Here is a 13,540-nt window from a genome sequence, read left to right on the forward strand (position 1 = left end):
AAGCAGCTTAGCGGCTTAGAAAATGGGGGGGGGGGAGGAAAAAAACCCCGCAGGAACTCGCAAGACATTTTCGTCTTGCGAAGCAAGCCCATAGGGAAATTCGTTTTGCGAAGCGCCTCCAAAACGGAAAACCCTTTCGTCTAGCGGGTTTTCCGTCTTGCGAGGCGTTCGTCTTGCGGGGCACCACTGTACTTGATTTAGGGGGGCAGCTGCCCCCCCTGCCTCTTGGCTACTACGCCCATGTTCTGGATGCCCCAATTTAAGGAGGACATTGACCAACGGGAGCATGTTAACAGATGAGTGACTGGGACGGTGCCAGGTGCGTTATATCTGGAAAAGTAAGTCTTTCCAGGGTAATGTTTATCTTGGAAAAATGAGGAATTCCAGGGCTGTCAGGACAAAAGGCTGGAGCACTTTCTCTGTGGCTCCAAATGGCAAAACCCTCTGCAAAGAAAGGGTTATCTACTCCAACCCCTTGCATGTGAGGAATCTCAGCTAGTTCATCCATCACAGATGGCCATCTAAAAAACCTCTTACTTCAAAACCTCCAAGGAAGGAGAGAGAGCAAGGATCGCTCTGAAAGCAGCAGGATCAGTCCAAGGCATTTCACCGAGGCGGTTTGCAAGGCGGGTCTCTCTAAATCCCAACCCTACGCGCGCCTTCTTGGGGAGGCAAGTCTCCCATGGAGCGGAACGAGGGTCTGCACTTGAGTATTGCGCTGACACGCAGAATGGCAGCAACTCTCGGGTTTTCCGAGCACGTCTGAATCAACCCCATGACATATCCTCGCGAGTTCCCAGCAACGCGTTTCTTTTTCTCTCACCGCCCTCTGCAAGAGGCGACACGGGCTGGTTTCTTTTGCCGTCGTTTTTGTCCCGCGCGCCCTGAGAGAGAAAACGGCTCTTCGCGGGCGTCGCCTCAGTCCTTTTCTGCAAACCTCTTGAGGAGGCGGATAAGGGAGAGCTGGCCCGTACTGCCCATGCGCAGCTTCCGCCGCCGCCGCGCAGGCGCGCTTCCTCCTCCTCCTCCTCCTCCCCAGGGTTGGTGGCGAGCCAAGATGGCGGCGCCCTGCGCGTTCGAGCCGTGGCTGGAGGGGCGCCTGGCTGCACTGGGTCTCGACGGGGACGTGTACGGCGGGTACATACGGGGCGTGCTGCGCGAGGCTGAGTGCGACGCCGAGCGGCTGGAAGGGCTGGCAGGGGCGCTGGCGGCGGGGGAGCAGGTGAGCGAGAAACGCGCCGCACCGCATTGCAGCGCCAGGGAGGGAAGGGGGCAGTCGCGGGTGCCGCCTCTCTCTTCTGGAGCTTATTTCGTCCCTGCCTGTCTGGAACCCAGGGTCTCCCGTGAGTAACTTCCGAGGGAGGGAGCTGATCTGGATAGCGAGGAATGGGTTCGATTCCTCCCCACAGGGCCGGCCCTGCCATGGGGGCAGCTGCCTCGGGCGGCCAGTTGTGGGGGGGGGGGAAAGGTGCCTAGAAAAGGGCAGCAGTCTAGCCCCCCGAGCTAGCTTTCTGCCTTCATGTGGCTGGCACGCTAGGGAAGCAACTGTTTTGGGTGACATGCACCTCCCCACCAGGGTGCTGGACCCGATCTGTGTCTGTGGCAGGTCTTGCCCCAGGTGCCAAAAGGTCTCTGTATATAAAATAATAATACAGTGGTACCTCGGGTTAATGGGACGCAGGTGGCGCTGTGGGTTAAAGCCTCAGCGCCTAGGGCTTGCCGATCGAAAGGTCGGCGGTTCGAATCCCTGCGGCGGGGTGCGCTCCCGCTGCTCGGTCCCAGCGCCTGCCAACCTAGCAGTTCGAAAGCACCTCCGGGTGCAAGTAGATAAATAGGGACCGCTTACCAGCGGGAAGGTAAACGGCGTTTCCGTGTGCGGCTCTGGCTCGCCAGAGCAGCGATGTCACGCTGGCCACGTGACCCGGAAGTGTCTCCGGACAGCGCTGGCCCCTGGCCTCTTAAGTGAGATGGGCGCACAACCCCAGAGTCTGTCAAGACTGGCCCGTACGGGCAGGGGTACCTTTACCTCGGGTTACATATGCTTCAGGTTACAGACTCTGCTAACCCAGAAATAGTGCTTCAGGTTAAGAACTTTGCTTCAGGATAAGAACAGAAATCGTGCTCCGGTGGCAGCGGGAGGCCCCATTAGCTAAAGTGGTGCTTCAGGTTAAGAACAGTTTCAGGTTAAGAACGGACCTTCAGAACGAATTAAGTACCTAGCCCGAGGTACCACTGTAATATTACAGTCATACCTCGGGTTACAGACACTTCACGTTGCCGTTTTCGGGTTGCACACCACACCGAACCAGGAAGTACCGGAACAGGTTCCTTCTGGGTTTCGGCACTCGCGCATGTGCAGAACCACAAAATCACGCATGTGCAGAAGCGCCAAATCGCAACCCGCCCGTGCACACATGCGGCGCTGCAGGTTGTGAACGCTGCCTCCTGCAAGGATCATGTTCGCAACCCGTGAGTCCGCTATAATAATAATAAATTTATTTATACCCTGCTCATCTGACCGGGCCTCTCTAGCAACTCTGGGCGGCTCCCAACAAAATATTAAAAACACGATAAAACATCAAGCATTAAAAGCATAAGTCAGCTTGAACCAGACAGAACTAGTTGAGCTGTGGGGGTTTTTTTGGGGGGTGGGGGATCTCAGTCAATATTATAATAATTTATACCCTGCCCATCTGGCTGGGTTTCCCCAGTCACTCTGGGCGGGTCCCAACAGAATATTAAAAAACACGATAAAACATCAAACATTAAAAAACTTCCCTAAACAGGGCTGTCTTCAGATGTCTTCTAAAAGTGAGATAGTTGTTTATCTCCTTGACATCTAAAGGGAGGGCGTTCCACCAGGTGCCACTACTAAGAAGGCCCTCTGCCTGGTTCCCTGTAGCTTCACTTCTCACAGTGACGGAACCACCAGAAGGCCCTCAGAGCTGGACCTCAGTGTCTGGGCTGAATGATGGAGGTGGAGAGGATGCTTCAGGTATACAGGACCGAGGCCGTTGAGGGCTTTAAAGGTCAGCACCAACACTTAATTGTGCTCGGAAACATACAGGACAGGTGTAAAATGGTCTTGGTGGCCACTCCCAGTTAGCAATCTAGCTGCCACATTCTGGATTAATTGTAGTTTCCGGGTCACCTTCAAAGGTAGCCCCATGCAATGAGTCTTGTGTGGCGTACTGGCTAAAAAGGCTCATAGAATCATTGTACAGTTTGAAGGGGTCCCGAGGGTCATCTAGTCCAACCCCCCCTGCAATGCAGAAATTTCAACACACTGTTCCTGGCCGTGATCTAGCTTCTTGTCATGAACTTGGTTGGTATCCTTTTTAAGCCTCCTTCAATCAGCTCCCCCTCCACCCGTATCTGCAATGTGGGGACAATGCTGATCTACTTTGCAGGGTTATCATGAGGATTCCAATGAGATAATAGCCCTCCCCAGGTGTTCTATTTATTCATGGGACCGTGGTGGTGAGTCCTGCCCTCTCTCTTGTTGTGTTTCCTCGGCCCCCTGTGGGTTGAAGGGTGAGTTTCTGAAACATGGAGGACCTGTACTCATCGAGGCTCCTTGCGTACAGTGGTGCCTCGCAAGACGAAATTAATTCGTTCCGTGAGTTTTTTCGTCTTGCGATTTTTTCGTCTTGCGAAGCGCGGACTTTGGAAAAGCTTCAAAAATCACCAAAGTCTTCAAAAACCTCAAAAAAGGCTACCACACCGCGTGCTATGAGTTGCTCCTCGAAGTGAATGCACGGTTTTAAGAAAAAGGAAACAAACTTGCAAGACAAAGGAAACAAACTTGCAAGATGTTTTCGTCTTGCGAAGCAAGCCCATAGGGAAATCCGTCTTGCGAAGCAACTAAAAAAATGAAAAACTCTTTCGTTTTGCGAGTTTTTCGTCTTACGAGGCATTCGTCTTTCGAGGTACCACTGGAATTGGGAGGTTCCCCACTTCATGCATCTCATAGGACCAGATTGGTAGACTGTGAATGCCAGCCATTTTCTTTTCTCAGGTAATTCTCTCCATGAGTTGTAACTCCCATCATGCTTCAGAGAGAGAGAGCAAAGATCTCATATTTTGTATTGCCACAATAGTCATCAGTCTGTGGACCTGAAGAGTGTTTCGCTCTGTGAATTAGTATCTTTACCTGCACTCGGGCATAGCATACCATACAGATATAAACATGTTACAGACATGTGATGTACAAAGTAAAAAATAAAAAGAGCAAAGTAGCTTTAAACCAGGCTTCCTCAAACTCGGCCCTCCAGATGTTTTGAGACTACAATTCCCATCATCCCCGACCACTGGTCCTGCTAGCTAGGGATCATGGGAGTTGTAGGCCAAAAACATCTGGAGGGCCGAGTTTGAATTTATTTATTAAATTTGTATACCACCCTATACCCACAGATCTTTTTACATTATAAAAAAACACAAAATACATAATAAAAATGAAAACAACTAAGCTAAACTTTTTGCTACACCTTGGTTAAATTCTGGGAGGGCTTTAAAAAAAATTGGCCAGGGGGCAGGTCCAGGTTTGGCATTCCAAGTCTCCCAAGTTGTCCCTTGCTGTGTCTTTGTGATCGACAAGCCTTTTTCCTCCACTAATAAGCATCTTTTCTTTTAATCAGGATGAAGATGTACTACAAGAAGTTTGCAGAGAAATCATTGAAAGGTGGTCTAAGGCCCAAAATGATGGAAGTAATGAAAAGAAAGAAGGTATTTCACATTGCTTTTGGCATCACTGCAGTCGTTGCTGGATGCTTTCTGCGTGGCTCTCAACTTATTGGACCAAAACTTTAAAGTCTTCTCTCCCATATCTGCCCTCACCCTATTTGTTATTTCCTATTTCCTTCCCCCTTGATCTGTCAGGCATCGGTTCCCTGGAACAATAACGGAAGCTTTTTAGAAAAATTGTTTTCACTCTGCAGGTGAGGCTCTCTTGCACACACTGTCTTGTCAGGAGCTCTTGTTCCGCACAATGTAGGAATTGGGCCTTTAGTGTTGTGGCATCTGCCCTTTGGAATTCCCTCCCCTTGAATATTAGACAAGCACCGTCTCTGTTGGCTTTTTGGCGCCTACCGAAGCCCTTCCTCTACCCAACAACCCTTTTAAATTGAGATCTTTCTCAGTCTGCACCCTTAATGGAATTGTTTATAATAATTTTTTAAAATGCTTTATTGTTTGTCTGCCTTGGCTCCTTTGCAAGGAAGGACAGGATAAATAAGTAAAATAAAATAAATCTGAAGAGCAATTACAGATTAAATGAAAAATTACCCCCTATTCTATATTGCGTGCATTTCCTATAGATTTTTTTTTTTTATTTTTTGGCGGCACCCATATTCCACTCCATAACACAGTTTTCTGGGCAGCTTGCAATAAAAACACTGTATATATAAAATAAAATATTAAAGCATAAATTCAAAACTATAGCAGTAGAGCAAAACCAAGAGTACATGAGACCTACAAGATTATAAACAATAGATTTAATAAGGATTTTTCAGCCTTCTGTAAAAGGTTTATTAGTTATCGAGAGGTTAATAGGGTTATCTGTTTGATAAAAGTTTGATATTTTTCCATAGGTCTGGCTATAACAGAACATTGGTTTTTACCTTCGAAAATACAAAAGATGTATGGTACAGAAAGCAGATGTTGGTACTGCAAAGCAGCAACAGGAGACTTGAGCCACTTGTGGTGGGAAAACATTTAACGTTACTGGAGAATTATTACACAGATAATAGGAGCAATGCTAGTAATGCAATATGCAGTCCTGTGATATGTTTCCTTAATCATGTAAAATACTGTAATGTGCTGCCTGATCAATAGGTACCTCTTTTAATCTACAAGCTAAGGAAATACAAAGATGGTCTTGATTTCACATGTGTAAAATGACAAATTTAAACACTAATATTATGAACGCTTGTATGTACAACACTTGCGTATAAATACATATGGATGTGTAACGGTTATAAGGGGTTACTTGTGCGTAAGTTGCCTTCAGTTTTGGTCAGATTGCCTGCCCAACCATGCCTTGGCTGACAGCTCACACTCCGTGGCCGGTCAGTCGCTTGCAGAATCCGTCAGTGGGCGTTTCTTGAACCTCTTCCAGCATAAGAGCTGTTTGACGCCAAGTCTCCTCCTACTTTCCCTGCGCGGAACTCGTCTGCGCAAGTAAGGGGAAGGCAGAGGCGTGTCAGCGCTCTCCCCACTAGTCTCTGGTGAAGGGTCTTGGAGCCCTGTCTCCAAATCCTCCATCTCCTCCTCTTCTCTACTGGTGTTATGCTGAATTCCTTCCCCCCTGCTGGTCCCCTCTCCTGCATCGTTTTGGAGCCTTGCCTCCACCTCTCGCTCTGATGTCAGTTCCCTGACAGGATGTAATGATGTTTACATATTTTTAAAAATCAAAATATTTAAGAGTGGTAGGAATGTCCCCAGTGTTCTTAAAATGACTTGGGTCTGACCTTCATCTTTCATGATTTTTATGTTCAGCATTTTATGTTGCCTTCCATGTGTCATCAGAGCTTGAATATCTTCTGGAAGTGATGCAAGATTTAAAAAATGCATTTCGGGCAAGCAATTTGGGATGAGATGGGTGAGAAGTTATTTTAGGGGCCAGCTTAAAATACCGAACTGTTTTGATGTTGATTCCAAACGTTACTCGCCTTGTGCTCAAAATAGCACATGAAAACTGGCCACAAGCTGTTTCTCTCCAGTATCTTGGCTGTGCTGTAACTACAGAACATAAGGCCCCAAGGGTGAGATTCAAATAGGACTCAGCTCGCCTATGTGCGTTTCCAAGCACAATTCAAAGTGTTGGTGTTGACCTTTAAAGCCCTAAATGGCCTCGGCCCAGTATACCTGAGGAAGCGTCTCCATCCCCATTTTTCAGCCTGGACACTGAGATCCAGCGCCGAGGGCTGCGAGAAGTGAGGTTACAGGGAACCAGGCAGAGGGCCTTCTTGGTAGTGACACCCGCCCTGTGGAATGCCCTCCCATCAGATGTCAAGGAAATAAACAACTATCTGACTTTTAGAAGACATCTGAAGGCAGGCCTGTTTAGGGAAGCTTTTAATGCTTGATGTTTTATCATGTTTTTAATACAGTGGTACCTCGCAAGACGAAATTAATTCGTTCTGTGAGTTTTTTCGTCTTGCGATTTTTTCGTCTTGCGAAGCATGGATTTTGGAAAAGCTTCAAAAATCACCAAAGTCTTCAAAAACCTCAAAAAAGGCTACCAAACCTCGTGCTATGAGCTGCTCCTCGAAGTCAAGTCGCAACTGCACCCCCTGAATGCACGGTTTTAAGAAAAAGGAAACAAACTTGCAAGACAAAGGAAACAAACTTGCAAGACGTTTTCGTCTTGCAAAGCAAGCCCATAGGGAAATTCGTCTTGCGAAGCAACTAAAAAAACGAAAAACTCTTTCGTCTTGTGAGTTTTTCGTCTTACGAGGCATTCGTCTTGCGAGGTACCACTGTATTCTGTTGGGAGCCAGCCACAGTGGCTGGGGAAACCCAGCCAGATGGGCAGGGTATAAATGATGATGTTGTTGTTGTTGTTGTTGTTGGGTGATCATGGACTTCTCTTTCTTTACCCTTGCTTTGTCCCCTTTCCTTCCCAGATGAGATCCAAGCTATAGCTAACATAATTGAAAAACAGGCACAAATCGTGGTGAAGCCCAAAGAGGTCGCCAAGGAAGAGACACTACAGAAGGCTGCCCTCCTGGCACAGTATGCTGAGGTGACAGATGATGAGGAATATCCTTTGTGCTGCAAATTCCCAAAGCATGTTGAATCTACTCTCTGGCTGGCTGATCCAGTAACTCAGGGGTTGGAGTCCATGGGTTCCATTCCCCCTCTATTATTATTATTATTATTATTATTATTATTATTATTTGTTAGTTAGTTAGTTAGTTAGTAAGTAAGTAAGTAAGTAAGTATACAGTGGTACCTCAGGTTACATATGCTTCAGGTTACATACACTTCAGGTTACAGACTCCGCTAACCCAGAAGTAGTACCTTGGGTTAAGAACTTTGCTTCAGGATGAGAACAGAAATTGTGCTGTGGCGGCGCGGCAGCAGCGGGAGGCCCCATTAGCTAAAGTAGTGCTTCAGGTTAAGAACAGTTTCAGGTTAAGAACGGACCTCTGAAACGAATTAAGTACTTAACCCGAGGTACCACTGTACTTCCCTATGCCCATGGGTCTCAGGGAGGTCACAACATAAAATCACAATGTAAAAACACAGAATATATGTATATATATGTATGTGTGTGTGTGTGTGTGTGTGTGTGTGCACAACCCAATAAACCTCCTCCTCCCCAACACATTTTAAAAGACCATTGGATGTCGGTCAGCCAAAGGTCTGTATGAAGAGGAATGTTTTTGCCTGGCGACAAAAGGTGTATAATGAAGGTGCCAGCCGAACCTCCCTAGGGAGAGCATTCCACAGACAGGGATTCACTGCAGAAAAGGCCCATTCTTTTGTTGCCAACCTCTGGACCCCGTAGAGGAGGTGCACGAAGAAGGGCCTCAAAAGATGATCCTGGGGTCCGCATTCCTATGGAGAGAGGCCCTTGAGGTCTTTATAGCCTGCTCTGCCCCATGAACTTAGTTTACAGTATACAGTGGAACCTTGGTTCTCAAAGGGCTTAGTTGACGAACAAATCGGCTCCCAAATGCCAAAAACCTGGAAGTAAGTGTTCTGGTTTTCGAACTTTTTTTGGGAGCTGAACATCTGATGCGGCTGTCGGCTATTGTTTCTGGGTTGCCTGTGCCAATCGGAAGGCGCACCTTGGTTTTCGAACATTTCGGGAGTCGAACGGACTTCTGAAATGGATTAAGTTCGAGAACCAAGATTCCACTGCACATGCATATTTATAGTAAAGTTCTCTGCCTTGGACTGTAAGAACATTCACTGTGGATCAGTGTGTGTATTATGGGTTAATGAGGGGTAATTAGAGATCTGAAACTCTCCCTTAAAACAGATTTCAACAACGGCAGTCCATCAGATGGAAAATAGGTTTTTATTTCATTGCAGTATGCACCATTACATTGGCAGCCTGTGATTGTCACATATCCAGCTGGTGCGGACTGGCCAGGCAAACTAACAGAAACAATTGCTTTGAGATGAGTGCAAGTACCGATGACTTTCAAAACGGACTAGACACAATCATGAACGGCCGGTTTATTGTTGCCTATGAGCTGCGATGGCTAGGAATCTGATTGTCAGCTTCTGAGAAGAAGCAGAGGTTGGAGATCTCCATCTTGCCATACTACAAGCAAATATCTTCAGAATATTCTGGCAATGGGGAATCAGATTTCAGGATCTTGAACGGCTTCAGAGTCCTTTTTTTTTTTTTTTTTTTTTTTTGAGGTTGTGGTCATGCTGTCTCATCACCAGAACATCCCTCCCACCACAGCATTCCATATCACCCAAATCCTAATTAGTGACCAAATGCCCTTAACTCAGCGCACTGAAGCAGATGGCGAAGATGATCCTGGGGCAGCAGCAGTGACCGTCAGTTCCGAAAAATGTATCCTTACAAATAGGGTATTCCGAGGCCACACTATTATTAGTAATGTGAGATGGGGAACGTTGACTTATTTGAGAACAAAAGTGGGGTAGTAATTGGCAGGGAATACTGTGTCTGAGGGGGTAGCAATTGTATATAGTATGGAATCTCTGGAAGGGAATCTTGGGAAGGCAAGGATGAAACAATCTTACTGGGTGGTGATTGGGTTGCAAGCTGTAGATACTGAGTTATGGAGTCATTTTATATCTGCTTGTTAATAGGGGAAAAATCAGTTGGATGCTGGTCGAGCTTGGTTTCATGTGTTTCTTGTAAGCTAAATTGGCTGGGTTACTGTAGCTCATACGACAAATATTACAGGTAATTTATATAGCACTTCCTAATCTCCAAGCTGCTATATAGTTTTCATTGTATTACCTCTCAATACAAGTGAGGTTGGTTGAGATAAAGTCAATGGAAATCAAGGGTATAGATGAGGAAAATGTGGGAATTGAATGCAGGGATCCCAGACTCTAAATCATGGGTTAGCAAACTAAGGCCTGGGGGCCGGATTCGGCCCAATTGCCTTCTGGATCCGGCCCACGGACGGTCCGGGAATCGCCACGTGGATCGGCATGGGGATTCTGATCGTTTGGGCTGTGCGATTCCCACCCCCCCTACACCATGGCAGCGCCTCCTCCCTCCCTCCTCCTGGCTTCTCCCCGCCCTGCCTAGAGGAGGAAGGGGGCTGGGCTTTGTTGAGCCAGGGTCGGCTGAGCACCATTTTAAGCAGCCCCTCTCTGGAGCAAGCCTTTTTGCGCCGCTTATTGTCCTGCCACCGCCATTCGCAAGGCACAGGTGCTGCGGTAGGCTGAGCGCTATTTAAAGCAGAGCAGCCCCTCTGGAGCCAGCCGTTTCATGCCGCTCATCGTCCCTCTGTGCCGCCAGTCCCTGCCGCTCACATGGCACAGGTAAGTATCCACCGGGGCTCGCCCGGTGCTGTGGAGAAGGGAGGGGAGATTCGTGGGGGGGATTTACCCCCCAAAAAAATATAGTCCAGCCCCCCACAAGGTCTTGGTGACAGTGGGCTGGCCCCCTGCAGAAAAAGTTTGCTGACCCCTGCTCTAAATCTTTCCATGAACTAGCTTTGGTCAGTTGTTTTGATGTGCCAGTCGCAGGAAGAATGATGCTCATAATTCTCTCTGTGTGTCGAGTTCCTTGTTCTCCTCAACTCCCTCCTTGTCAGCTCTGTTCAGAAACACAAACCTGGAAGCCGTTATGAATGCCCGGAAGCTGGAAAGAGAGCATCTGCGGGACGAGTCGCATCGGAAGAAGGAGCAAGACAAACTCCAGCGGGAGAAGGACAAGTTGGCTAAGCAAGAACGTAAGGAGAAAGAGAAGAAGAGAACACAGAAAGGCGAGAGGAAGCGGTAGCGCGGAACTACAGCTGGACTCTTCTCTTTTCTTCCCTCCCCTCCGCTCTGTCTGTTATATGGCACAGCATGCACACAGACCCAGAGTGCTCAGAGGAAGGAATCCTTTCAAACACTTTGGTGTGTGTTGGCTTTCAAAGCTGCAAATCTGTCCTAGGCAAGGACTGTGGGGAGGGGTGAAGGGAGTCCTCTGAAGCACTGAAAGAAAACTACACACACATTTTTGTTGTCCAATTTGTTGGGCTCAGTGGTCGTGGCCAACATCTGTAACCAAAGAACTGTGTGGTGGCTGCCTTCCCCCTCCCTTCGTCACTTTCTATTTTTATTAACTACATATGGGGAACTGTATGGTTGAGGGAAATATTTGGAAACCCCTTTATTCACTCTAGCCAAAGGTTGCTTTTGGTTGGTGGAACTGTGAATGAAACCCAGTTTCCTACGTATGTACGCCAGGGAGAGGCAACACCCTTTATGAAGTTGAATTAAGAGCCTAGTGCAGCACCCATAATCTTCTGCAGCCAAGTGTCACCTAATTTTTGTTTCTTTTTCTTCTCATTTGGGGCTGGGCTAGTAAATCTCTGTAAACTTCAACAAGGTTGTATTATTGCTATCTAAGTAAAGTTCTGTGAATTTTATTAGCCCGTGACATGTTTGAATCCTTAGTTCTTTGTCATGTACTGCATTTGTAGCAGTAAAGCTGAGCTGAAATGGAGGTACATAGGGACCAAAGCTGTTTGTAACTGGTTGCTCACAGCCCAGAGTCTGTGAGAAAGGATAGTTTGCCAGGGTTAAAATTCCCAGTGAAAGGGAGAGGTGTGTGGATCCATCACGGTGTTTCGTTGTGCCAGAAGCAGTTTAGTCATGCTGGCCACATGACCCGGAAAGCTGTCTATGGATAAACTATGGCTCACTCGGCCTGAAAAGATGAGCGCTGCACCCCATAGTCACCTTTGACTCGGCTTAACCGTCTAGGGGTCCTTTACCTTACTCTTGGAAGATAGTGAAGCTAAGGGCCAGAGTGTCCAGATTAGGGCTGGGCAATATTTGGTTTTCAACATTGTGATATATCACAATGTCTGAAACAAGGATGGAGCTACGTAGAAGCATTGGCTGGCTTCACTGTTTCTCCCACATGGTGATTTCTGCATAGTGCGCAGACACACCATGATTCGCAATATATTGCCAGGTCAAAAACAATGAAACCGTTAACATGATACAGACTCAAAATGGTTTTGGAAAATATATCAAGATATTGCCCAGTCCTAGTCCAGATGAAGGACAATGGCAGAACAAGCAGGAGAATGAGTCCAGATGAAGGGTATATGACTAAGTTTAAACTGGAGGATCTTGTGGTGGTGCTTCCCTTTCCATCGTAAAGAGGAAGAATCTGCCTCATTCAGACTTAAGTTCTTATCAGGCCAGTCTTATTTTCTTTGAGAACTCTCTGGAAGAATTCTGAAGCTACTGGAAAAAAAGGAATCTGGGATTTTCAGTGAAGGAAAAGGAGGAACATCTGCCATCAGACTTGAGAAAACAGGTTCCTGGCACAATGTAGCCCTGGGTGGGAATGAAACAGAGAGAGCTCGGCTGTTGTGGGGACGACCTACTTTGTTGAGAGACAAGTGGGACCAGGGAAATGGAGCAAATTGTCTAGTAGTAAAAGAACCTCCTACTCTTGGTTTGCCAAGGTCACATTCTGTCTTATAATTAATTAATTAATTAATTTTGTATACTGCCCTTCATCCAAAGATCACAGGGCGGTTCACAATATAAAAATACAAAATGAGAAAATTCATAATAAACCAAGAACAAAAATTAGCCAATACCCCCCATTTAAAAGAACATGTTGTTTTATTAGCCAAAGGTCTGGGAGAAAAGGAATGTTTTCACCTGGCACCTAAAAATATGTAATGAAGGCAGCAGGCGAGCCTTCCAGGGGAGAGCATTCTACAAATGGAACCACCACAGAAAAGGCCCACTCTCTTGTTGCCGCCCTCTAGACCTCCCATGCAGGAGGCATACAAAGAAGGGCCTGACATGATGATCACAGTGTCTGGGTCAGTTCATACAAGTAGAGGTTGTCCTTGAGGTATGAGGCGCCAAGGACATTATGTCTTGTTCATGAGGCACCTACTGAGCCCTCTGAAAACATGACCATCATTGACCTCCCTCCATCTTTGGTATGTGTTTGCGCTATCAAGGATGATTTCATTTATAGAAAGCTGTTTATTGCCAAGGGAAGGAAACTGCTTTCCGTAGGTGGATTAAGTTTGGTGAACAAGGAGTTGGAAGGAAAAATGGAAGACTCATTTCAAGTGGATTCTAGGGTGTTCCACATTATTGTATCAATAACTAAAGGTGGGCTATATATACAGTAGTAAAAGGTAAAGGGACCCCTGACCATTAGGTCCAGTCATGGCCGACTCTGAGGTTGCGGCGCTCATCTCGCTTTATTGGCCGAGGGAACCGGCATACAGCTTGACTAAGCTGCTTCTGGTGAACCAGAGCAGCACACAGAAACACCGTTTACCTTCCCGCCAGAGCGGTACCTATTTATCTACTTGCACTTTGACGTGCTTTCGAACTGCTGGGT

At 47.0% G+C, this 13,540-nt stretch overlaps 1 protein-coding gene across 1 annotated transcript; it reads left to right on the forward strand.

Moving 5' to 3' along the window:
• Positions 1-1,023: 1,023 nt before the first annotated feature.
• CCDC43 (coiled-coil domain containing 43) lies at positions 1,024-11,582 on the forward strand. The gene is made up of 5 exons (XM_079950079.1): positions 1,024-1,222; positions 4,638-4,725; positions 7,626-7,761; positions 9,480-9,538; positions 10,761-11,582. Exons 1-5 carry the CDS (start codon positions 1,058-1,060, stop codon positions 10,946-10,948), a joined length of 636 nt encoding a protein of 211 aa, XP_079806205.1. The 5' UTR covers positions 1,024-1,057; the 3' UTR covers positions 10,949-11,582.
• Positions 11,583-13,540: the final 1,958 nt, after the last annotated feature.

This window comes from Podarcis cretensis (genome assembly GCF_951804945.1).
Source record: "Podarcis cretensis genome assembly, chromosome: 13".
Lineage (NCBI taxonomy): Eukaryota > Metazoa > Chordata > Lepidosauria > Squamata > Lacertidae > Podarcis > Podarcis cretensis.